Source organism: Henckelia pumila, chromosome 3, assembly GCF_033568475.1.
Source record: "Henckelia pumila isolate YLH828 chromosome 3, ASM3356847v2, whole genome shotgun sequence".
Classification (NCBI taxonomy): Eukaryota; Viridiplantae; Streptophyta; class Magnoliopsida; order Lamiales; family Gesneriaceae; genus Henckelia; species Henckelia pumila.
This window is the reverse complement of record NC_133122.1, coordinates 199,851,652-199,874,434: the sequence shown is the minus strand read 5'-3', so window position 1 is coordinate 199,874,434 and position 22,783 is coordinate 199,851,652. Positions and strand designations below refer to the sequence as shown.

The following is a 22,783-nucleotide window of genomic DNA, read 5'->3' as shown; positions in this document are numbered from 1 at the left end:
CGTTCCGATCGAGGATCGGAGGCTCCGATCGTTGTCTATAAATAGAAGGCCGAGACTTCATTTCTCCTTGCCAATTCCGGATTTCCTCCCTATTTCTAGTCATATTCGAGCTGTTCTAGTCTTCTTAGGCTTGGTCCGGAGGTCGGAGAGGCGTTCGATAGTCGTAGCGGAGTTGTGCCCAAGTTCTGGAGGCATCGACATCAAAGGGCTAACGACGGACGAAGGTATAGCTTTTGCTTCCTATAAATATTTAGGAGTATGCAATAGTTTAGTTAAGGCTTTTAGAGCACTATAATGATAGTAGTATCATTTGGCAGTGTAGAGCAGACTATAGGCGTGGACCTAGAGTTGGTAGAGCTTGCACTGTATTGAGGTACGAAAGTACTGTTCGAGATATCCTGACTGAGTATGCATGTATTATATGACTGCATGAGTTATATGCCATGATATTATGCTGCATTCATTTGCATCTTGCTGTATCTCCTTCGAGATGTCTGTAGTAGGGTTGTACCCTATCCTGTTAGTGGATGGACTTCCATTGATTTGGGTCCGGCGTATCCACAGTTATCTCGGTATGGGAGCCACCTCCTGAAGCGACGGCACAGCGTGCTACATACCAGGGCCCGGTCTGTCTCTGTTATCTGATCCTTGACCTCGAGTCTATAGGGAGTTCACTTTGCATGCATGTATACTCATACTCTCGCACTGAGCGTTGTATGCTCACGTCTCGTACTCTGTATTTTCTGGACACCCTATTCCATGGGGCAGGTTTGCGATTGGACGAGGAGGGTGGATCCAGGAGGGGCTAGTCAGTGGTTGGCCAGCTGGAGCTTCGTCTAGGCTTTATTACTGTTGTTTTGGGTTTATACAGCTATTCGATTTGGTTGTATATTATTGGATAATTACAGATTCCTTTTCTTGGGATTGTATAATGTTATTGGTTTCCGCAGTTTTATTTTGATATCTGTTTTATTAAGTTAATTGCATGCCTAAGTTCTGTTTAGTAGGTGATCTGGGTAAGGGTCACTACATTTATGGTATCAGAGCATGCAAAAGATTTCTTGGGATTTAGTCTCATCTTGAGGTATTTTTGTAGATGTCAAATCGTGACGACCAGAGTTCTCATGGCAGTGTTGGTGGGCGTTGGGGTGATGCCGACCGGGAGCCTCGTCGAGAACGGCGTCATCGTCACCATGACGACGAGCGTTTCACTGTGCGTCGATTCTTAGCTATGGGTCCTAAGCCCTTAGTTGGAGGTGAGTCTCCGGAGGATGCGGAGAACTGGTTAGACCGCATGGAGACGACTTTTCAGACTTTCCAATGCACCGATGAGCAGAAGGTGGAGACCCTTGGCTATCTTCTGGATGGGCGTGCGCGTAGGTGGTGGAGGTTTACTTCTGCACCTTTTGTTGCGGCGAGAGGAGTGGCCACCTGGGCCGAGTTCCGCACAGCTTTCCAAAAGCGGTATTTTCCTCCTGCACTCCGACAGTCGAAGGCAGGCGAGCTACTGAGTCTGTGACAGGGAACTATGTCTATCGATGAGTATCAGAAGAGGTTCTTTGATCTGCTATCCTATTGCCCCGAGATTGCTGATAGCTCAGAGATGAAGTATAATCTGTTCCTTCAGGGCCTTAACCCTGAGATCCATGACCGTGTGGCGGTTGGCGACGACATGTCCTACGAGGGTTTGGTGAGCCGTTGTCACCAGGCGGAGGACAGCATTCGACGGAACAGGTCTTTCTCTCAGTCGAGACCTGCTAGTTCTTTGGCCCCCCGTGCCCAGTCATTCAAGAAGTCCGGGTCTACTTCTTCCTCTGGTTCGGGAGGTGTTGTCCGTTTCGGTAAGAAGGACAAGTGTGATCACTGTGGGAAGAACCATCCATCCGACAAGTGCCGCAGAGCTTCTGGAGCTTGTTTCCGTTGTGGAGAGACTGGTCATATCCGGAGGGATTGTCCACTGTCTGGGGGAGGCGGTTCTGGTTCTGGTTCAGGATCGGGTTCTCAGGCCACCGTTCAGCAGAGGTCGCAGGGACAGTCTGCTGGGAGTTCTCATTTGAGGCCACGAGCTTCTGGCCAGGTGTTTGCCCTGAGACATGATCAGGCTGTGGAGGAGAATGAGAAAGTCATCGCAGGTACATTTATGCTTTATGGTATACCTACTCTTGTACTTATTGACACTGGTGCATCTCATTCCTTCATTTCTGCACGTTTTGTTAAGAGGCATAAGTTACCATGCATTGCACTAGACGTAGTGATGTCTGTTTCTACTCCGACGGGCCAATCTGCTTTGGCTAAGCGTCTAGTGATGGGTTGCCCTTTAGAGTTCGAAGGGAATGTTCTGTTGGTGAATCTCATGGTCCTGGCGATGGACGACTTTGATTGCATTCTGGGAATAGATGTGCTGACTACCTATCGAGCTTCAGTGGACTGCTATCAGAGATTAGTACGCTTTCATCCGGAAGGGAGTGAGAGTTGGTTTTTCTATGGTGAGGGAGCGCGACCCCCGATGCCTTTTGGTATCAGCTTTGAGAGCCTGTCGAGCTCTAGAGTCTGGCGGGGAAGGCTACCTTATCTATGCAGTTGATTTGTCCGCTGAGAGTATTGGGATAGAGAGCATTCCTGTTGTGGATGAATTTCCAGATGTGTTTCCTGATGAGATTCCGGGTTTTCCTCCTGCTAGGGAAGTCGAGTTTGGCATAGATTTGATGCCGGGTACTTCGCCTATTTCTAGAGCACCGTATCGTCTGGCTCCGTCAGAGATGCGTGAGTTAAAAAATCAGCTACAGGATCTTTTAGACAAGGGGTATATTCGTCCTAGTGTATCTCCTTGGGGAGCTCCTGTACTCTTCGTGAAGAAGAAGGATGGGTCGATGCGGTTGTGCATTGACTATCGGCAGCTGAATCGAGTGACTGTGAAGAACAAGTATCCGTTGCCTCGTGTTGATGACTTGTTTGACTAGCTGCAGGGCACATCAATTTACTCCAAGATTGACTTGAGATCTGGGTATCATCAGTTGAGAGTCCGTGATCAGGACGTAGCCAATACTGCATTCCGTACCCTCTATGGGCATTACGAGTTCCTAGTGATGCCATTTGGTTTGACTAATGCGCCGGCTATATTCATGGATCTGATGAACCGTGTCTTCAGGGAGTATTTGGACAAGTTTGTCGTGGTCTTCATTGACGACATCTTGGTGTATTCGCGTAATACGGAAGAGCATGTTTCTCACTTGCGGTTGGTACTACAGACTCTCCGAGATGAGCAGTTGTACGCTAAGCTGAGCAAGTGTGAGTTCTGGATGGATAGAGTGGTTTTTCTTGGCCATATCATATCCAGGGAAGGGATTTCTGTTGATCCAAGCAAGATTGAAGCGGTATTTAATTGGTCGCGTCCGACGACGGTTGCTGAGATCCGTAGTTTTCTGGGTCTAGCAGGGTATTATCGTCGCTTCATTCTGAATTTCTCTCAGTTAGCTCGACCGTTGACGCAGCTTACCCGCAAGGGTGTGGATTTCGAGTGGTCCTCCGAGTGTGAGGAGAATTTCCGTGAGCTTCGACGGCGGTTGACTTCTGCGCCGATGTTGGCATTACCGTCAGGATCTGGAGGGTATGTAGTTTACACAGATGCTTCTCTTCAGGGGTTAGGTTGTGTCCTGACTCAGAATGGGCATGTGATCGCATACGCTTCTAGACAGCTGAAGCTTCACGAGGACAACTACCCAGTCCATGATTTGGAATTGGCAGCCATTGTGTTCGCTTTGAAGATCTGGCGTCATTATCTTTATGGCGAGAAATTTGAGATCTTCACCGACCATAAGAGTCTCAAGTATTTGTTCACTCAGGCAGAATTGAACATGAGACAGAGACGTTGGATGGAATTGCTTAAGGACTATGATTGCGAGATTAAGTACCATCCGGGAGCTGCTAATCTCACCGCTGATGCTTTGAGTCGCAAGGTGCGACTATCCGTACTTCAGACTTGTTCGATGTCTAGTGCGATCAGTGACTGTTGTACTTCAGGTTATACCTTCAAGCATAAGAAAGGTATGCAGAGTATCCAGATGTTTGCGATATTATCTGAGCCAGCTTTGTACTCGCGGATCCGAGATGCTCAGATGTCTGATTCGAAGACCCAGCGTTTAGCTCGTCTAGCTAACGAGGGTAGCTTGTCTGGATTTCATTATCAGTCAGATGGCTTTCTGTGTTTGTCTGGTAGGCTTGTGATTCCACAGGATGAAGAGTTGCGAGAGGAGATTTTATCTCAGGCACATCGCACTAAGTTGAGTATTCATCCTGGGAGCAACAAGATGTACAAGGACCTACGTACTCGTTTCTGGTGGAAGGGAATGAAACGCAGTGTTTATCAGTTTGTTTCGAGATGTTTGGTGTGTCAACAGGTCAAGGCAGAGCACCGACGACCTGGAGGATTGCTTCACAGTCTGCCTATTCCTGAATGGAAATGGGAGTTTATCACAATGGACTTTGTGACCCATTTGCCGGTATCCCCGAGGAACTGTGATGTTATCTGGGTTGTGGTGGACCGACTCACCAAGTCAGCGCATTTCATTGCCTATAGCCGGGAGTACAATGTGGATCGTATGGCTCGGTTGTACATTCAGGAGATCGTTCGACTTCATGGAGTGCCTGTGAGCATTGTCAGCGATCGGGACCCCAGGTTTACTTCTAGATTCTGGGGGAGTGTTCAGCGTGCGATGGGTACTACTCTCAGTTTGAGTACAGCCTATCATCCAGAGACTGATGGTCAGTCAGAGCGCACTATCCGTACGTTAGAGGATATGCTTAGAGCGTGCGTCATGGATTTTGGTTCAGCCTGGCAGGATCATTTGCCGTTGATCGAGTTCGCTTACAACAACAGCTATCACACTAGTATTGGGATGACACCTTTTGAAGCGTTGTATGGGCGACGTTGTCGTACTCCACTCTTCTGGGAAGAAGTGGGGGAGAGACAGGCTGAGGGACCGGAGTTTATCCAGCAAGCGTTAGATATTGTTGATCAAATCAAGAAACGGATTAAGACTACACAGGATCGTCAGGCCAGTTATGCTAATATCAAGCGTAGGCATTTGCAGTTCGAGGTCGGGGAGAAAGTGTTTCTGAGAGTGTCACCTTTCCGCAAGATTCTCAGATTTGGCCTTAAGGGCAAGTTGTCTCCCAAATTTATCGGTCCGTTTGAGATCTTGGAGAGCATTGGCGATTTGGCTTATCGACTAGCTTTGCCACCGCATCTATCCAGTATTCACGACGTGTTCCACGTATCTCTGTTGCGACGGTATGTGGCGGATGAATCTCATATTCTGCAGCGGTCTGAGGTTCAGGTAGCCAAGGATTTGACTTATGTTGAGAAACCTCTTCGTATCCTGGATTATAAGGATAAGGTTTTACGGAACAAAGTCATTCCTTTGGTTTTAGTTCAGTGGCAGCGCCGAGGCACTGAAGAAGCTATTTGGGAGCTTGAGGACAGGATGCGTAAAGACCATCCTGAGTTGTTTTGATTTCATTCTTTAAGTTTTATTCAGTTGCAAACTCTGTAAACGTTGGATTTGAATAAAGAATGTTTCTGATTTCTGTATTTGCATTCGGTACTTAAGATCTGATTTCGAGGACGAAATATCTTAAGTGGGGGAGAATGTAGTAGCCCGTGCCCTAATTGAGTAATTAAAGGATTAATGCTAATTAATTGAATTGGGGATTGGACGGATCGGAAGCTCCGAAGGGACGATCGGAAGCTCCGATCGGGATCGGAAGCTCCGATGAGGATCGGAGGCACCGATGATATTACGTCATCCATGACGTGTGGCTGGATCGGAAGCTCCGATCAGGACCGGAGGCTCCGATCACCCCTATCCGGAGTCATCAAATGATATTTTGACACGTGGCAGATCAGGATCTTCGGAAGCTCCGATGGCAGGATCGGACGTTCCGATCGAGGTTCGGACGTTCCGATCGAGGATCGGAGGCTCCGATCGTTGTCTATAAATAGAAGGCCGAGACTTCATTTCTCCTTGCCAATTCCGGATTTCCTCCCTATTTCTAGTCATATTCGAGCTGTTCTAGTCTTCTTAGGCTTGGTCCGGAGGTCGGAGAGGCGTTCGATAGTCGTAGCGGAGTTGTGCCCAAGTTCTGGAGGCATCGACATCAAAGGGCTAACGACGGACGAAGGTATAGCTTTTGCTTCCTATAAATATTTAGGAGTATGCAATAGCTTAGTTAAGGCTTTTAGAGCACTATAATGATAGTAGTATCATTTGGCAGTGTAGAGCAGACTACAGGCGTGGACCTAGAGTTGGTAGAGCTTGCACTGTATTGAGGTACGAAAGTACTGTTCGAGATATCCTGACTGAGTATGCATGTATTATATGACTGCATGAGTTATATGCCATGATATTATGCTGCATTCATTTGCATCTTGCTGTATCTCCTTCGAGATGTCTGTAGTAGGGTTGTACCCTATCCTGTTAGTGGATGGACTTCCATCGATTTGGGTCTGGCGTATCCACAGTTATCTCGATATGGGAGCCACCTCCTGAAGCGACGGCACAGCGTGCTACATACCAGGGCCCGGTCTGTCTCTGTTATCTGATCCTTGACCTCGAGTCTATAGGGAGTTCACTTTGCATGCATGTATACTCATACTCTCGCACTGAGCGTTGTATGCTCACGTCTCGTACTCTGTATTTTCTGGACACCCTATTCCATGGGGCAGGTTTGCGATTGGACGAGGAGGGTGGATCCAGGAGGGGCTAGTCAGTGGTTGGCCAGCTGGAGCTTCGTCTAGGCTTTATTACTGTTGTTTTGGGTTTATACAGCTATTCGATTTGGTTGTATATTATTGGATAATTACAGATTCCTTTTCTTGGGATTGTATAATGTTATTGGTTTCCGCAGTTTTATTCTGATATCTGTTTTATTAAGTTAATTGCATGCCTAAGTTCTGTTTAGTAGGTGATCTGGGTAAGGGTCACTACAGGGACCACATAGATCTAGGTGAAAAAGTTCAAGGGGCATAGAAGTTGATATAAAATTTTTGCTTTTAAAAGATTCCCTTGTATGTTTGCCAAGTTGACATGCCTCACAAATAGAATCTAATTTTAAATTGAGTTTTGGCATACCAACAACTAAATCAAGTTTAAAAAGTTTTTTTATGGTACTAGGACCAACATGACCTAGTCGTCTATGCCAAAGAATGTTGTCATCAACATTCAAAGATACAAGGCTTTTAATATTTGATAAAGATAAATTATTTAAAGAAACCTTGTATACATTTTCACTTCTATAACCTTTGAAATTTATGGATTTGTCAGTCATGAGTGATATGGTGCAGTGTTGGGGAGTGAATTTGACTTCATAACCTCTATCGCACAATTGACTTATGCTTAGTAGATTATGTTTAAGCCCATTCACTAGGAGTCATCATCAATCAAACAAGATTCAGATATACCTATTGAGCCGATTCCTTCGACAACTCCTTTGCTGTTGTCTCCAAAGGTGACAGTTCTCTTCTCTTTTGGTTTGATGGATTGTAGAAGCTCCTTGTTTCCCGTTATATGTCTAGAACATCCACTATCTAGATACCATATGCTAGGGAGAACTTTTTTTCTATTTCCCTACAAAAAATTTATTTTGGTACCCTTTAGTTCTTTTGGGTCCACAGTGTTAGAAAAGAGATATAAAAAATAGACTTCTTAGAGTTCAGTCTCTCATAGCAACATCATCGCCACTTTCTAAGAGTGCTCCCAGTAGTAGGTAGGGCTATGCCTCTTTAAAAACCTATTTTCTTGGACAGAGCAGCGTTCATCAGGAAGACCAGTCGCATCAAGGCAATTTAAACCGGTCTATGATGAACTCCCTTAGATCATGATCTCATAATGCCAACTGATGAGTTGCTAAGTACTCTTAGGCCTCCATTTCATATAGCTCTTTTGATTATATTGAAATTTTAAAGATCTACATTTATGTCTAACATGTCCTATTTTACAACAATAAGAGCATGTAGGGGGTAATCTCATTTTTGCCTTTGCAATTAGGCTAGTAAAGTCAATTGATTTCTTACCATACCCTATTCCACCCTTATCAAAACTACATTTCTGCATGCTAAGTAAGTTACTCAATTTATTACTACTAATATTGAACTTATCAAATGATTTTTCTAAGTGAGCTATGTCATCCTTTAATCTTAGGTTTTCATGCTTCTTAGAATCTAATTCGTTTTTAAGAAGTTTATTTTCTTTTCTAAGGGTTTTAGCCATATCAAACATAAGTTTATATTCTTGAAGTATTTCATCATAAGATGGTACCTCATCATTGTCGTCGGAGGTGATGTCATCATCTTTGGCCATGAGACAAAGGTTGGCTTCCTCATCGTTGTCATCGCTATCGCTCCAAGTGGCTATGAGTGCTTTCTTCTTGCCTTTGTCATATTTCTTCTTGAGAGGGCACTCATTTGCATAATGCCCTTGTTGTTGACAATTGTAGCAAGTAACTTCCTTATCCGTCTTCTTTTTGAAGTTGTTTCCTCGCATGAATTTTTTGAACTTTCTTGCGAAGAGCGCCATATCATCATCATCATCATCTTCTTTGGATTGGCTAGATAGAGCAATCCCCTTTGCCTTGGTATCTTCTTTCTTTAATTTCTTCCTTGTTGATAATTCCAGCTCATGGGTTTTTAGAGTCCCATGTAGTTGATCAAGATCGTAGGATGCGGTGTCGCCTTTGTTTGACTCGATGATGGCCGTCCTCTTGGCATCCCACTACTTGGGTAAGGCGCGTAGAGCTCTCCTCCACACTTGTTTGGTTGGATATTGTTCCCCGAGTTGGGCTAGCTCATTGATAATTTGAGTAAGCCTTCGGAACATAGTATCTATATCTTCGTTTGATTCCATCTCGAATGTTTCATATTTGAGTTGGAGTAGATCGATCTTCGTCTCTTTGACTTGATTAGTCCCTTCATGGCATATCTCCAACTTGTCCCATATCTCTTTAGCGGATGAGCACATTGAGATCCGGTTGTACTCATTCATATCTAAGGAACAATGAAGAATATTCATGGCTTTAGCATTTTGAGAAATTAATCGCATGTCCTCCTTGGAAAAGTCGTCCATTCCCTTGGGAATTTTGACACCCTCAACCTCTTTAGTAGGTATGTAGGGACCTTTCACAGTAACTTTCCAAAGATCATAATCTACGGATTGGATATATAGGGACATTCGATTTTTCCAATATCCGTAGTTTATGCCATTGAAAAGAGGAGGACGATTTGTTGATTTCCCTTGAGCATAGTCGCTCGCTAGATTTGCCATAGAGCCTTTTTTGAAAATATTTTGTAAAAAAAGTGGCTCTGATACCACTTGTTAGAACCTAATGGGGGGGGGGGGATTTAGGTTCTATTGGCAACTTTAGCAATTTAAAGCGATTATGCAAGTACGCAAGCGGAAGACTTAAGCAATCAAATAATAAGTGAGGTAAATAAATGCGTAATTTAATAAAGCAGTAAAAAGGGATAAGAGATGTTTATGGAAGTTCGACGATAAATCGTCTACGTCTCCCCTTCTTGGTTAATTCGATTAACCAAGGATCCACTAGCACTTCGAACGTCTTGGCCTTGATGGCTCCAAGGATAGCCGTACAACTCAACACGATCACCGCGCCGATACAACTCGAACACTTGGCCTTAAGGGCTCCAAGGATAGCCTCAACACAACACTTGGCTTCACACTCAAGTGCTTACAACGATAGCACAACACACTTGGCTTCACACTCAAGTGTTTTACAACAATAGCACAACCAACTCACAAACTATTTTTACAAACACTCTCAAATATATCACACAAACACTTTGATAGTGAGAAATTGCTTGCAAAGGAGAGAAGAGATGAGTTGGGATGTCTCCAAATGACCTTGGATGGCCTCTATTTATAGTTGGCAAAGATTGGAATCTGATTTGAGTGCTTGGAGCGTGTGTTAAGAAGTCAAGGAGAGACAAAAAGTGTTCGGCGCCGCTGCCATCTTTTTCCCAGCACTGAGCGGATTTTGTGGAAAAATCATATCTTCTAATCTAACCGTTGGATTGATCTGAAATTTTGAACGAAAGCTTTAAAACATCCGAATCTTTATTCTGAACGGTGAAGATTTGATTTGAACTAGTCAAACATTTCCAGTAATTTTCGGAAGTCGCTTCATCATGTTTTCAAACCTGTTCTGTGCAACACATTTGAAAAATTTATATCTCTGAATCCAGCCGTTGGATTGACCCGAAATTTGGACAGAAGCTTTATAACATCATAATACTGAATCTGATAGGTGGAGATTTGATTTGAATTTCTCAAACATTCCCAGTTATTTTCTGAAGTCGAATCTTCATGGTTTCATTCCTTGCAGAAGTGGGTACTGTGCAGCATATATGGAAAAATTCATATCTCTCATTCTAGCCGTTGGATTGCTCTCAAATTTGGAAAGTACTTGTAACACTTCTTTATCTAGATTATGACTGGTGGAGATCCGATTTGGAGTCATAGAAAATTTCCAGTAATTTTCGGAAGCTGCTGCTCCATACTTTGGCTTCTTCTTGTCTTTTTATTCATATCTCTTAACAATGTTCCATCCATTCAATGAGCAATACAAGACTTTATAAATACATGTATAGCTTCAAAATAACTTCCAATAATTTATTTTTCAATAAATCTAATCTGTAAAATCTCACTTTAAATGGTTAGTAACAATTAACCGAGTTTTGTAATCATCAAAACATAATATTATGAGACTTGTTAATGCATTAAAAACATTAATCTCATAACACGAGATTTGTATGCGTTTAAGGCGTAACAAACCCAAATATAAATTTTAAATAATTATTTTCCCTAATTATGCATGCGAATTTACGTATAAAAATTTCTGGGTGTTACAAAATGCATGAAACACCCCCCCCCCCCCCCCCTCTTAAACTAAGCAGTGTCATCACTGCTCAAGAACTAAACGAACAAAACAACCAACAAACCAAAGACACAATGCAAACAGAATGCAAAGCACAGAAAATAAATAAGACTCCCCTGGTTTAGCGGTCGGCGTCGTCCTCCTCTTCATGCTCGGGAGGAGGGACAGGATCGGCAAAGGGAAATGCAAAAGGTGGCGAGAATGGGACAGCCGGTGGAAGCGTGGTAGGGTCAATCCCGAGCCACTCAGAAATGCCACGACAAATAGAGTCCAGGACTTGAAAATTTGAAGTCGTGGCGACATTGAATTCATTTTGGTACCGAGCATGTTGGGCCAATTCTCGAACAATGATGGTAGTAGTGCGGCGGGGAAGAGGCATAGGTTGTATGGGATCGGGTACCGGTACGAAATGATCGTCCACCACGAACTGGCTCATCCGATATGCACGCTTGGCATCGATAGTCGCACTGTCAATGGGGCGCATTGGTGGCAACCATTCCTCATAGGGTCGATGTGGCACACCAGCACGCAAGCACAGCTGCGTGATGATCATCAGGAAGAAAAGACCCGATGTCCTGGTAGTGATGGAATGCCTCATCTGTGCGTGAATCACTCGGCCCGCATTTACCGGCATATTTAGATCGAGAGAGTAGAGGAGCACGACACGCTCAACATGGATTTCACTAGTGTGGGAGATGGGCATCAGACGGCGGGCAACGAAAATGTACCAAGTGGTCGGATCCATCAGTAGGTATTTCTCCTTAAAGCATTTGAACATAACAGGATCCCGCCAGGCAGCCCCTACCATGTATAATTGCTGAAGGACCTTGTGCAAATACGGGTCGAGGGCGATGCTCTGGTACAAGCTATCATCAATGTCGGGCGTCTCCAACAGACTATTCAGATCTTTGGGCGCATAAGAAATCAACATTCCTCGAACGAAAGCCTTACTATCCGTGCGCTCTGCAGCATTAGCGTAAAATTCCCTAACAAGAGGGACAATGGCCGGAGAAGGTTGTTGACTAAATTTTCCCCACCCACGGTTCAAGATTTGGGTAGCCACATTGATGTCGTAAGCCTTGATATCAAAACCCCTCTCAGTAATAGGGGAGCGATGGATTTTTGCATGATCATACCGGTCCCGAGCCGCTTGGTTGACGAATTGGCCGGCTGGGTGGAGTGGAGCGTTTGAAGCATGGGTACCCTGGCGAGAAGATTCGCCTACCTCGCGATTGCATTTTGGAGCCATAATGTCGTGAGAATTGCACGAAAACTTGACAGAGGCAATTTATCGAACACTTGGCATGCACTAATATTTTCGGTGTTTCTGAGCAAAATAATGCGATGGAGAAGTTGAGATGAGAGAAGGGATGAAGAATGCAATCCTTGGAATGATGCCTGCAAGAGATGAGGAAAAATTGGTGAAGATTGAACAAATTCAAAATTTGGGGGTTTAGGGTTCTAGGGAAACCGAGTAAGAGAAAAGGGAAAGTGAGGGAAAAAAAAGAAAATAAGGAATAAAACACGCACAGGGGAGCGCGCTCCGCATGAGTACGCAGGATTGAGCGCGCTTCTTAAAATCAGGGGCAGAGAAGTGGGGTAAAACCGCGCGCTCGATTGCGTGAGTACGCAAGATCGAGCGCGCCCAATAAAATATCCGGAGCAGAGAGTTAGGGGAAAAACGTGCGCTCGATCGCGTGAGTACGCAAGATCGAGCGCACAAAGCCTTCAAAAAAAATTTTATTTTCAAAATTTTCCACAAAACAAACGAACGCAAAACAAACCAATAAATAAAACCAAACAAAAATAACAGGGAAAGAAACACTGGGTTGCCTCCCAGTCAGCGCTAAATTTACAGTCAGTCTATAGCTCGACTGCATGTCGCGATTTAGTCGACATTTGGCGTCATCTAGGGTGATATCATGCTCGTCCCCTCCTACGTTTGCTTTGACTCCTTCATGGTAGTGTTTCAGTCGGTGACCATTCACCTTGAATGTTTTGGATGTGTCCAAGCTTTGAATTTCGACTGCACCATGGGAAAAGACATTAGTGACAACAAACGGACCATTCCAACGTGAACGCAACTTACCTGGGAACAACCGAAGTCGGGAATGATAGAGCCAAACTTTCTGACGACTTCGAATTCCCGTCTAGAGATCATCTTGCCGTGGAAGGCCTTTGTTTTGTCCTTGTAAATTTTGGAGCTGGCATAAGCATCATTGCGGATCTCTTCTAATTCTTGCAACTGCAGCTTCCGGTGCTCGCCACTCTCATCCATCTTCATGTTGAAGTTTTTTATAGCCCAATAGGCTCGATGCTCCAATTTCACAGGCAGATGACATGGTTTTCCAAAAATTAGCCGATATTGAGAAATTCCAATCGGCGTCTTGAACGCAGTTCTATACGCCCACAAGGCATCATCCAAACGCAAGCTCCAGTCCTTTCTTGTAGGATTCACGGTCTTTTCTAGGATGGACTTGATCACTTGGTTCGATACCTCAACTTGACCGTTGGATTGTGGATGGTATGCAGTGGAGACCCTGTGCGTCACATGGTACTTTTTAAGCAAAGTAGTCACAGTTCGGTTGCAGAAGTGTGTTCCTCTATCACTGATGATGGCTCTCGGAATTCAAAACCTAGAGAAAAGGTTATGCTTGATAAACTCTGCAACAACTTTAGAATCATCAGTACGGGTGGCCTTTACTTCCACCCATTTCGAGACATAGTCCACAACAAGTAATATATAAATAAATCCATATGAACATGAAGTCGATGCCCCAAACATCAAAGATCTCACAAACTAGAATGGGTTGCTGGGGCATCTCATTACTCTGGGAGATATTACCTATCTTTTGGCATTGAGCGCATGACTTACAGAACACGTAAGCATCTCGAAATAAGGATGACCAGAAAAATCCGCTGTCCAACACCTTTCTTGCGGTCCTTTTAGCTCCAAAGTGGCCACCACATGCATAAGAATGACAAAACCTAAGGATAGGGATTACCTCGTTTTCGGGTACATATCGACGTATAACTTGATCAGCGCAGTGTTTCCACAAGTATGGATCATTTCACACATAGTACTTGGAATCGCTTCTCACTTTGTCCTTTTGCGCCTTTGAAAATTCAGAGGAAAACCCATTAGTAACTAAATAATTCACAATATTTGCGTACCAGGGTAATTCCGTGCTTGCTGAAAACAGTTGCTCATCAGGAAATTCTTCTCTCAAATTCAGCTCCTCATCTACATGAATTAGGCGACTCAAGTGGTCAGCATCTCGATTATCGGTCCCTCTTTTGTCCTTGATTTCCACATCGAATTCGCTCAAAAGTAGTATCCATTTTATCAGCCTTGGTTTTGCCTCCTTCTTCGCCATCAGAAAACGAAGAGCTGCATGATCAGAATAAACAATGACTTTAGCACCAAGTAAATAAGAGCGGAATTTTTCTAATGCAAAAACAATAGCTAAGAGCTCATTTTCAATGGTGGAGTAGTTTCGTTGGGCATCGTTTAGGATACGCGAAGCGTAGTAGATAGCATGCGATGCTTTCCCAACTTTCTGGCCTAAAACCGCGCCAACGGCATAGTCGCTGGCATCACACATGATCTCGAATGGTTGGCTCCAGTCCAGTGGTTGGATTATTGGTGCAGATGTCAAGGAGTCTTTGAGTTTATCAAAAAATGTTTTGCATGGTTCGTCAAACTCAAACGGGACATCTTTTTGCAACAGCTTGCACATGGGGGATGCAATCTTGGCGAAGTTTTGAATGTATCTCCTGTAGATACCTGCATGGTCAAAAAAAGAACGCACTTCCCGCACACATGTGGGGTAAGGGAGAGACTGAATAATATCAATTTTAGCCTTGTCCACCTCTATTCCCTTAGATGAGACAACATGGCCTAACACAATACCTTGCCCAACCATAAAGTGACATTTTTCAGAATTTAAGACTAAGTTGGTTTCGACACACCTCTTAAGGACAAGAGCAAGGTTAGACAGACAGTTTTCGAATGAATCACCATAAACAGTAAAATCATCCATAAAAACTTCTAATATATGCTCGATGAAATCAGAAAAAATACTAACCATACACCGTTGAAAAGTGGCCGGTGCATTGCAAAGTCCAAAGGCCATCCGTCGATATGCAAAGGTACCAAACGGGCATGTGAATGTCGTCTTTTCCTGATCCTCCGGTGCGATAGCAATCTAAAAATAACCAGAATATCTATCAAGAAAACAATAGTAAGGTTGACACGCTAACCTTTCGTGTTAGTGTCCTCCCTACTTTGCTGCGTGATGTGGAACTTTGCTTCCGGTTGTTTAGATGCTAACACTTGGATCAAGATTAACACATTGAAGCCAACTCAAGATTCGATGGATTGTTCTGATGGTGAAATTTCTTCAACAGCGAGCAGAGAGGAGGGACTACAATGCCCTATATGCTGGGAATCTTTTAATCTTGTTGAAAATGTACCTTACGTTTTGTGGTGTGGGCATACATTGTGCAAGAACTGCATTCTTGGTCTCCAATGGGCTGTTGTTAAATGTCCCACTTTACCGCTTCAGCTCCCACTCTTTATATCTTGTCCCTGATGCAATCTCTTGTCATTTCGCCTGGTTTATAAAGGGAACCTAAAATTTCCCCGTAAAAACTTCTTACTTCTTTGGATGCTGGAAAGCATGAATGGTGACAGAGTGAAATCTGATTCCACCATACGTGGGGATCATCATGTGGTTTGTCCATCAAATGCAAAAGCAACGAGAAGCTTAATAGGCAAAAGTCGGCAACATATGCATCATTCTGAACCGTCGGAATCAAGTCATGATGACAATCATTTCAATGGTTATCTTGACGTTAAAAGACTTCATTCCAACCTCAGAAAGGCCCTCATTTTCTTTGTTCATCTGACTGCAAAATTTCCCCTTGTCATCATTTTTCTTCTCATAATTTTTTATGCGATTCCTGCTAGTGCAGCCATCTTGGCTCTGTGCATACTTGTCACAGTTGTCTTTGCACTACCATCTTTTCTCATTCTGTACTTTGCATATCCCAGTTTGGGTTGGCTGATGAGGGAGATTTTCACATGACATTCTGTCCCTCGACATATACTCGGGCCTTGATGAATTTGCTTCTGCCCAACCAGATAAATTTATTTTTTTCATTGTAGCTAGATTTGACCATAGTTTTGGTTTGACATTCGGAAATCTTATTTGTGCAATGATTTGTGTTCAAGATGCATGCTAGTGAACATTGTGTGTTTATTTCATTGAGATTCACTGAAGCAAGGCTGCCAAGGAAAACATTGTTTTTTCATTGTAAGGAACAATATGGAACAAGTTCTTGTGATTACAGCGTTTCCGTTGGCTTTTAATGATTTTAAAAAAATAAATAATATTTGGTTGTTTTGCGGTCCAGCTAGCAACATGACCAACCCCCATAACATAAGGAAATTTTTTTCTTTTTTCCAAAGGAGATGACTTAAATTTGAGTTTTCAAGACTTTTTTTTTTTAGTACAAATTACATCGAATATCGAAATTACATCATATTATGAGCTACAAGTCTTTAATTAATTTGGTAAAATCTATAGTAAAAATTACAATAATACCAATTATTTATTTTTGACAGAAGAAAAATTGATGTTTATAAACAGTTTTATCTTATAAATATTTGATCTTATCTTTTTCTGTATTAGAAAATTCAATCATATCTCTATATTTTTAAAATTTTAGGCATTCATTACTTCTAATAAAATATATATATATATATATATATATAAATCATTTGAAATTACAAGGCATCAAATGCGGTATGATTGAATTTTTATTTATATTTTTAAAAATTATATTTTTATCTACATTTTAAAATTTTTACATAGTTCATTACTTTTAATAAAAAATAACAAAAATCATTAATTTGAAAATCACAAAAATCATTAATTCAAAATAAAGAGGGCAGAAGAACACTGCTATATATGAACATTAGTAACTAGAGGAGAAACTAGATTTTTATTTTTTTATTTTTTTTAGCATAGCGGAGAAATTAGAAAGCCGAAATTCAAACACCATGAATGAATATCAACTAGAGTATATCAACAGGGGAATTCTATAATTAAGAATCGAATTCATTCCAAAGCGTGAAGAAAATCTTTAATCTAAAGCTTAAAAGGCTGAATACATCAAAACATTATGAGAATTATTTTATCTGTAAAACGTTGCGTTCAATGGAAGTAACACACTAACATCGACGAGTATGCTAACACACGAACCTGCAAGAAGGCATGGTTTTTTATGACTGCGCATTTCACCGCTTGTGTTGTGTCAAGAAGAATTTTACCACTTTGGACAGCTATACTGCATATCCCATCAACTTCATCTGCAAAATGTCGAAAAAGAAGAAACAAGCTCGTTTTTATTCCAAAAGATGAGTAAAGGGAGTGGAGAATTTAAAAACCTGTCGAGAATCTGAATTCTGGTACATTGCTTGCATCTTATAATATCACACACAAACATTTGTGCTTAGGTTCGCTTCGTAGTTTCTTCTCTGTTGCACATATATGATACATACCCGATGAAAATAGTATTCAAAAGTAAAAAGAAACTAGAGCATTTGAGGCAATAGTAAGGGAAAGAAGGAGACACAAAATCGACCCTTGTGCAATAAAAACCAACACATGCATAAATGCTAATATCTCCCAGAACCTATTTGTTAGGGGAGTTTAAATCAGACCTTTTTCAGGTTGGGGTTGAACAACAACATGCATGGTGGTAGCTCCTCCAGGAATATCACATAACGGGCTCATACATTCCCCCACAGTTTTGTTGTTCTCCAGTATTCTTCCTGCACAAATTAACTTGACATCCTTCACTGTGCGTGGACCATTTTGCTTCTCTGTTCAAGGAAAGTATGTTTGATTATTTACCCAAAGGCAGCAATATCACCATAACATAAAGAATGTTGATTTTAGGTAACGAGCAACCAATGTATGAGACTGAATAAGCACTGGAGACAGAATTTAAAGAGAGAGATGAATTTTTTTTTTTTTTTTTTGTATAATGTGCTGTGATGAAGCCCACAAGCCGAGAAGGTATATAAGAGCATCGGTATATACTAGTTTGGATTGCAGAAATAAAGCAACCAAGTGACAATGTTGCGTTCATGTTCAACTCATTTCAAAATGAACCACATTAACAAACAAGTCTATTATTGTTGGTGTTGCTCACCAATGGTTCGAATCCTAAGTATAACAGGCTCCATTCAAAGACGAGACACCATTTCATAAACCTTATGATAAAATCCCTTGTAGAATTTGGTGATTCACGTAAATTTGATAACATCACTATGCTACGCCTAAAGAGCACCAAGTTCTCAAAAAGTCAGAAAAAGAGAGCACGTGGAAATTCAAAAAACTTGACTACTAGGTTCCTTTGTCAGGAAAAAAATTCCATTCCAGTTCTTCAATCCCCATCTTTGGTACATGCTAACCATTTGATACTGTGTGCTTATATTTGTAAAGCAAAATAAGTGCAGCACAGATGCAGATTCATGTCTCCAAAGACTGGACATACAAAAAATCATTTTTGGTTGAAAAAATCATCACACCTTTAGGCCATTGAGCTATGACATTCTCTTTCAAAGTCGAGACACTTGTAGCCATGGCAAAATTCTTTGGACCAATATCTGATCCATCATTCAGCCTAAACTTGATTTCCAGCTGATCTTTTGCCCCAGACATCTTCAAAATAATTCAAGAACAACAAAATCTTCAGATCTCTTCCACAAAAGCAATCACGAATTAATTCACTAAATAAAAAGAATTATGAAAGCCATCCACATCTTTTATTTTCGTGCATGATTCTAAAAATGAACCAAAAATACAATCTTTGAATTCTTAACATGCACAGTCCAATATCAATTAATACATTAAACAATGAGCACCACATAGAAAACTAAAAAAAAATTTGTTTATCATGCCCGGTTTCAAGGAACAAGAACCAGAGCGTTGACTGATCCAACTGATACAAAAAGAGAAAGAAAGAAGAAAAAAAAAGTTAAAGTGGTATAGAATCTTAAACAGTAATTCACCTCCACCTTTTTCCACAAAATATCACGAAAAAGTTATTCAAATATTTTTGTAACTTCAAGAAATCAAACCCAAAAAGATGGGGAAAAAAATCTTTGAAGAAAGTAATTACTTGATCTGGGGTGGTGTTGAATTCTTCCTCTGATTCTCCTCTTTAACTAGATTCTATTAATTTTCAAGAAACGCAAAGCAGGGGGGAATGAAGGACTGGGAAATCAGAAAAACAAAAGAAAAAGATGAAGGCGTGGAATGCAGAAATAATGTACAGCACGTAATTACATGTTCGCAATACCGTCTGCTCTTTTTTTTAAACGGGCATCTTACATTACAAAAACTCTTGGTTATTTTTTTTAGACGGGTCTCTTAGATAAGTTATATATTCAAAAGTATTACATTTTAGAGTAACACTCCTGTGAGATGGTCTCATCCATGAGATGGGTCAATCCTACCCATATTTATAATAATAAATAATATTTTGGCATAAAATGTAATACTTTTTAATGGATAATCCATATAAGAGACTCGTCTCAAACAAATGACGACAGATGGGTCAATGAGATTGTGCATTGACTACAGAGAGCTGAACCGAGTTACTGTGAAGAACAGATATCCCTTGCCCAGAATAGACGACTTGTTCGACCAATTGCAAGGGGCAGAGGTGTTCTCAAAAATCGATCTACGATCAGGTTACCATCAACTAAAGGTAAAAGATGCAGATGTGCAGAAGACAGCATTCAGGACTCGCTATGGCCACTACGAGTTCTTGGTAATGCCGTTTGGATTGACCAATGCACCAGCTGTGTACATTGATTTGATGAACAGGGTGTTTCAACCTTTCTTGGATCAGTTTGTCATAGTCTTCATAGATGATATATTGATCTATTCTCGTAGTAGGGAGGAACATCGTCAGCACTTGACTACAGTGTTGCAGATTTTGAAAAAAAAGCAGATGTATGCTAAATTCAATAAGTGTGAATTTTGGCTGGAGTAGATTTCATTTTTGGGTCATATAATTTCAGCTAAAGGGATTGAGGTCGATCCGTCTAAGGTGGAAGCGGTTCGGAATTGGGTTGCTCCGAAGAATGCCACAGAAATACGAAGTTTCTTGGGTTTAGCAGGCTACTACAGGTGAAACATCCTAGAACTTCTAGTGATTTTTTTTTTTTTTAATCTCTAATTATAAAATAATGAATATAAATATATATATGCCCATACATATATATATATCATACATAAAAATAACTTTACTTAATTTAAAATACATATACACAATACATACAATAAAAGTACAATGCATGCAAATAAATACCTAACATTAAATACTATATAATAATTTATAATAATTCCATAATAAAACTCCTAAATAATATTTCTTTCACAAAAATTCATGAAAACTTAGAAAATAAATACTTAAATGTAAAATCCATGCATATATTAAAAATCTATAATAATAAAACATATGCGAAAATGATTGTGCTAAATCTCAACATAAAAATCATCTTAGAGCAATGGTCACGGGTTCTAGCCGCCTGGATACTCATACGCCCTCGCCGCCAGTCGGGAACACATTAACTTCATTAATATTCTGCTCACCTGCACCATTTAAATCTAGTGAGCCTAGAGGCTCAGCACGTTCTATCCTTATATAACAAAATTAAACCACACACAAGCACTCATCATATAAAATACGTGAATATAAATATACGTGCATGATCTTAAAATTATATGCATATAAACATGAATAAATAATTATAATGCTAAATCATCATGCTATAACCTAATTCATCATACTTTATAAATCTCATCAAATAACTTATCATAATTTCTTAGTTCTCAACAGGTCGTATCCATGTCGGTGGCATCATACTAATCGATTGATCAATCTATAAACCAACGTACGCGGCGGTGGGGTTTCCACCTCTGTGCTGCCACTTCACCAGCCCTCTCAGCTGGATCCATAAGCTCATCATACTTATACATCATTAGGAAGGTCACCGGGCCCAGGTATTCCGGCCTCCAACCACATCACTTTCCACCTTCACTTCAACTTCCATAAAAATATTTTTCCATAACATGCTCTTAAACTTATCATGAAAATTCTTAATGATGCATGAACTTAAAATTCTCATTTATTTCTTTATTTCATAAAAATTTGTCCGTAAATATATATTTAATTTATTTTCTTAAAAATCATACTTATATATCTAATAAAAATGCATGCATGAGTTAAATATATATTTAAGAACGTTTATTTTTTCAAGGACTTGTTCGAGCTGCTGACCACTAGACTTAACTCAAAATTTCCTAGACTGGCTCAAAAACCCAAAAGCCCAACCTGACATGACCCATTAAGCTTCATGGGCCCCCAGGCCCATGAGAAACTAATGGGCTTACTTAAAAATATGATTTAAGTCCATTATCTAATTAATCTTAAAATTTAATTAATAAAATTATTAACTAATCATTAACTTATAAATTAGACCGATAAAATTACTAAACTCGACACAACTTGGCCCAATAATTCTCATGGATCACACGGCCCATGACAAATTAGTGGGCTCACTTACATAATTTATTTAAGCCCATTAAACTAGTCCAATTAATTAATTAATCAAGCCCAACCCATTAATTAACTACTTAAGCTCTTAATTAATTAAAATAACAGACCCAAGCCCAAACAATACAATCAAAACTTGGACTAAAATTATTTTTGACCCATCACGACTTGACCCGACCCGGACCCGATCCCACAGACCCGAGCCCGGCCCAATTAAACCCTAAACTCAACCCTAAACTCCTAACTCTACCTCCCACGACAGTCCCTCCCTTTGGCCTTAGACCACCCTGCTCCGGCTGCCCCTGGCCGGAGCCCCGCCCACAGGACCTCACCAAGGTCCCGTGGGTCCTTTCTGGTCCAGCCTTGGCTCGAACCATGCAGTGCATGGCTCGGCCATGTCTGGTTTTCTCAAGCATCAAACCTGCACACATGCTTTTGTACACACTCATCAAACCAGCCACCACACTGACCCAGCCCTGGCCCGAGCCAAGCCATGCATGGCTCGGTCAAGGCCCCTAAATCCCATACAAAAATCTGCACGCCCAGCTGCTGTCAAAGCTCCTTCCCGCATGGTTCCAGCTGCTTCCAGCCCTGAACCAGCCCTCCAAACCCGACCCTAAGGACCCTAGATCAGACCCCTATCCCTTGGTCAGCCCCTCGAACCAGCCTTAAGCAGAAAACATAAAGGAAACCGGCCATGCACATGAAAAACGTGAGGAACATGCATGAACTTCAATGTTTTCTTTTCTAGATCATAACACATGCAAGAACAGATCTTGTAAGCATAAAATATTTGTAATATGATTTAAATGGTGTTAAAGAATGGAAATCAAACGTGCCTTGCTGAAGATTTGAACAAAACGTTGATATCGACACGTATCGGGCTCGCCGGGACGACGGGACGACGAAGAACACCAAAACCTTGAAGAGATCGGCTAAGAGCTAGTGTTTTCTGTCAAAAGTCGTGAGAATGGTGGTGAGGAAGAAAGGGTGTTGGCTGAGTGGGGAGAGACGTAGGGTAGGGAGAAATTTGGGGTTTAATATTGGGTAGATTAGGTAGAAAATAGGATAATAACTAATATAAATTGATTAGGTAGATAATATAACATAAATATAAGATTTTTAAATTTTAAAAATATCTACTAATCTGATATATAATAGTAAATCACGAAATATAGAATTAAAGGATTTTTAA

General features: G+C 41.3%; 1 protein-coding gene and 1 pseudogene across 2 annotated transcripts; one reads left to right on the top strand and one right to left on the bottom strand.

The window, feature by feature from the left end:
• Positions 1–15,010: 15,010 nt before the first annotated feature.
• Positions 15,011–16,089, top strand: LOC140893222 (uncharacterized; annotated as a pseudogene).
• Positions 16,090–17,030: 941 nt separating this feature from the next.
• Positions 17,031–19,309, bottom strand: LOC140892368 (membrane-anchored ubiquitin-fold protein 2). 2 transcript variants are annotated; one of them, XM_073301225.1, is made up of 5 exons: positions 19,144–19,304; positions 18,551–18,683; positions 17,678–17,839; positions 17,402–17,491; positions 17,188–17,323 (listed from the first exon to the last, which is right to left on the bottom strand). In XM_073301225.1, exons 2-4 carry the CDS (start codon positions 18,681–18,683, stop codon positions 17,439–17,441), a joined length of 348 nt encoding a protein of 115 aa, XP_073157326.1. In that variant the 5' UTR covers positions 19,144–19,304; the 3' UTR covers positions 17,188–17,323; positions 17,402–17,438. The 2 variants fall into 2 exon arrangements, with proteins under 2 accessions (XP_073157325.1, XP_073157326.1); XM_073301224.1 differs by lacking the exon at positions 17,402–17,491 and having other exon boundaries at positions 17,031–17,323; positions 19,144–19,309.
• Positions 19,310–22,783: the final 3,474 nt, after the last annotated feature.

Bases quoted from the DNA above. Each gene is read 5' to 3' on its own strand.
- LOC140892368 (XM_073301224.1), bottom strand. From the start codon at position 18,683: ATGTCTGGGGCAAAAGATCAGCTGGAAATCAAGTTTAGGCTGAATGAT. The intron at 17,840-18,550 runs GTGTGATGATTT...TTCCTTGAACAG, and splicing joins CATAGCTCAATGGCCTAAAG to AGAAGCAAAATGGTCCACGC. The intron at 17,324-17,677 runs GTCTGATTTAAA...GACATTTTGCAG, and splicing joins TCAACCCCAACCTGAAAAAG to ATGAAGTTGATGGGATATGC.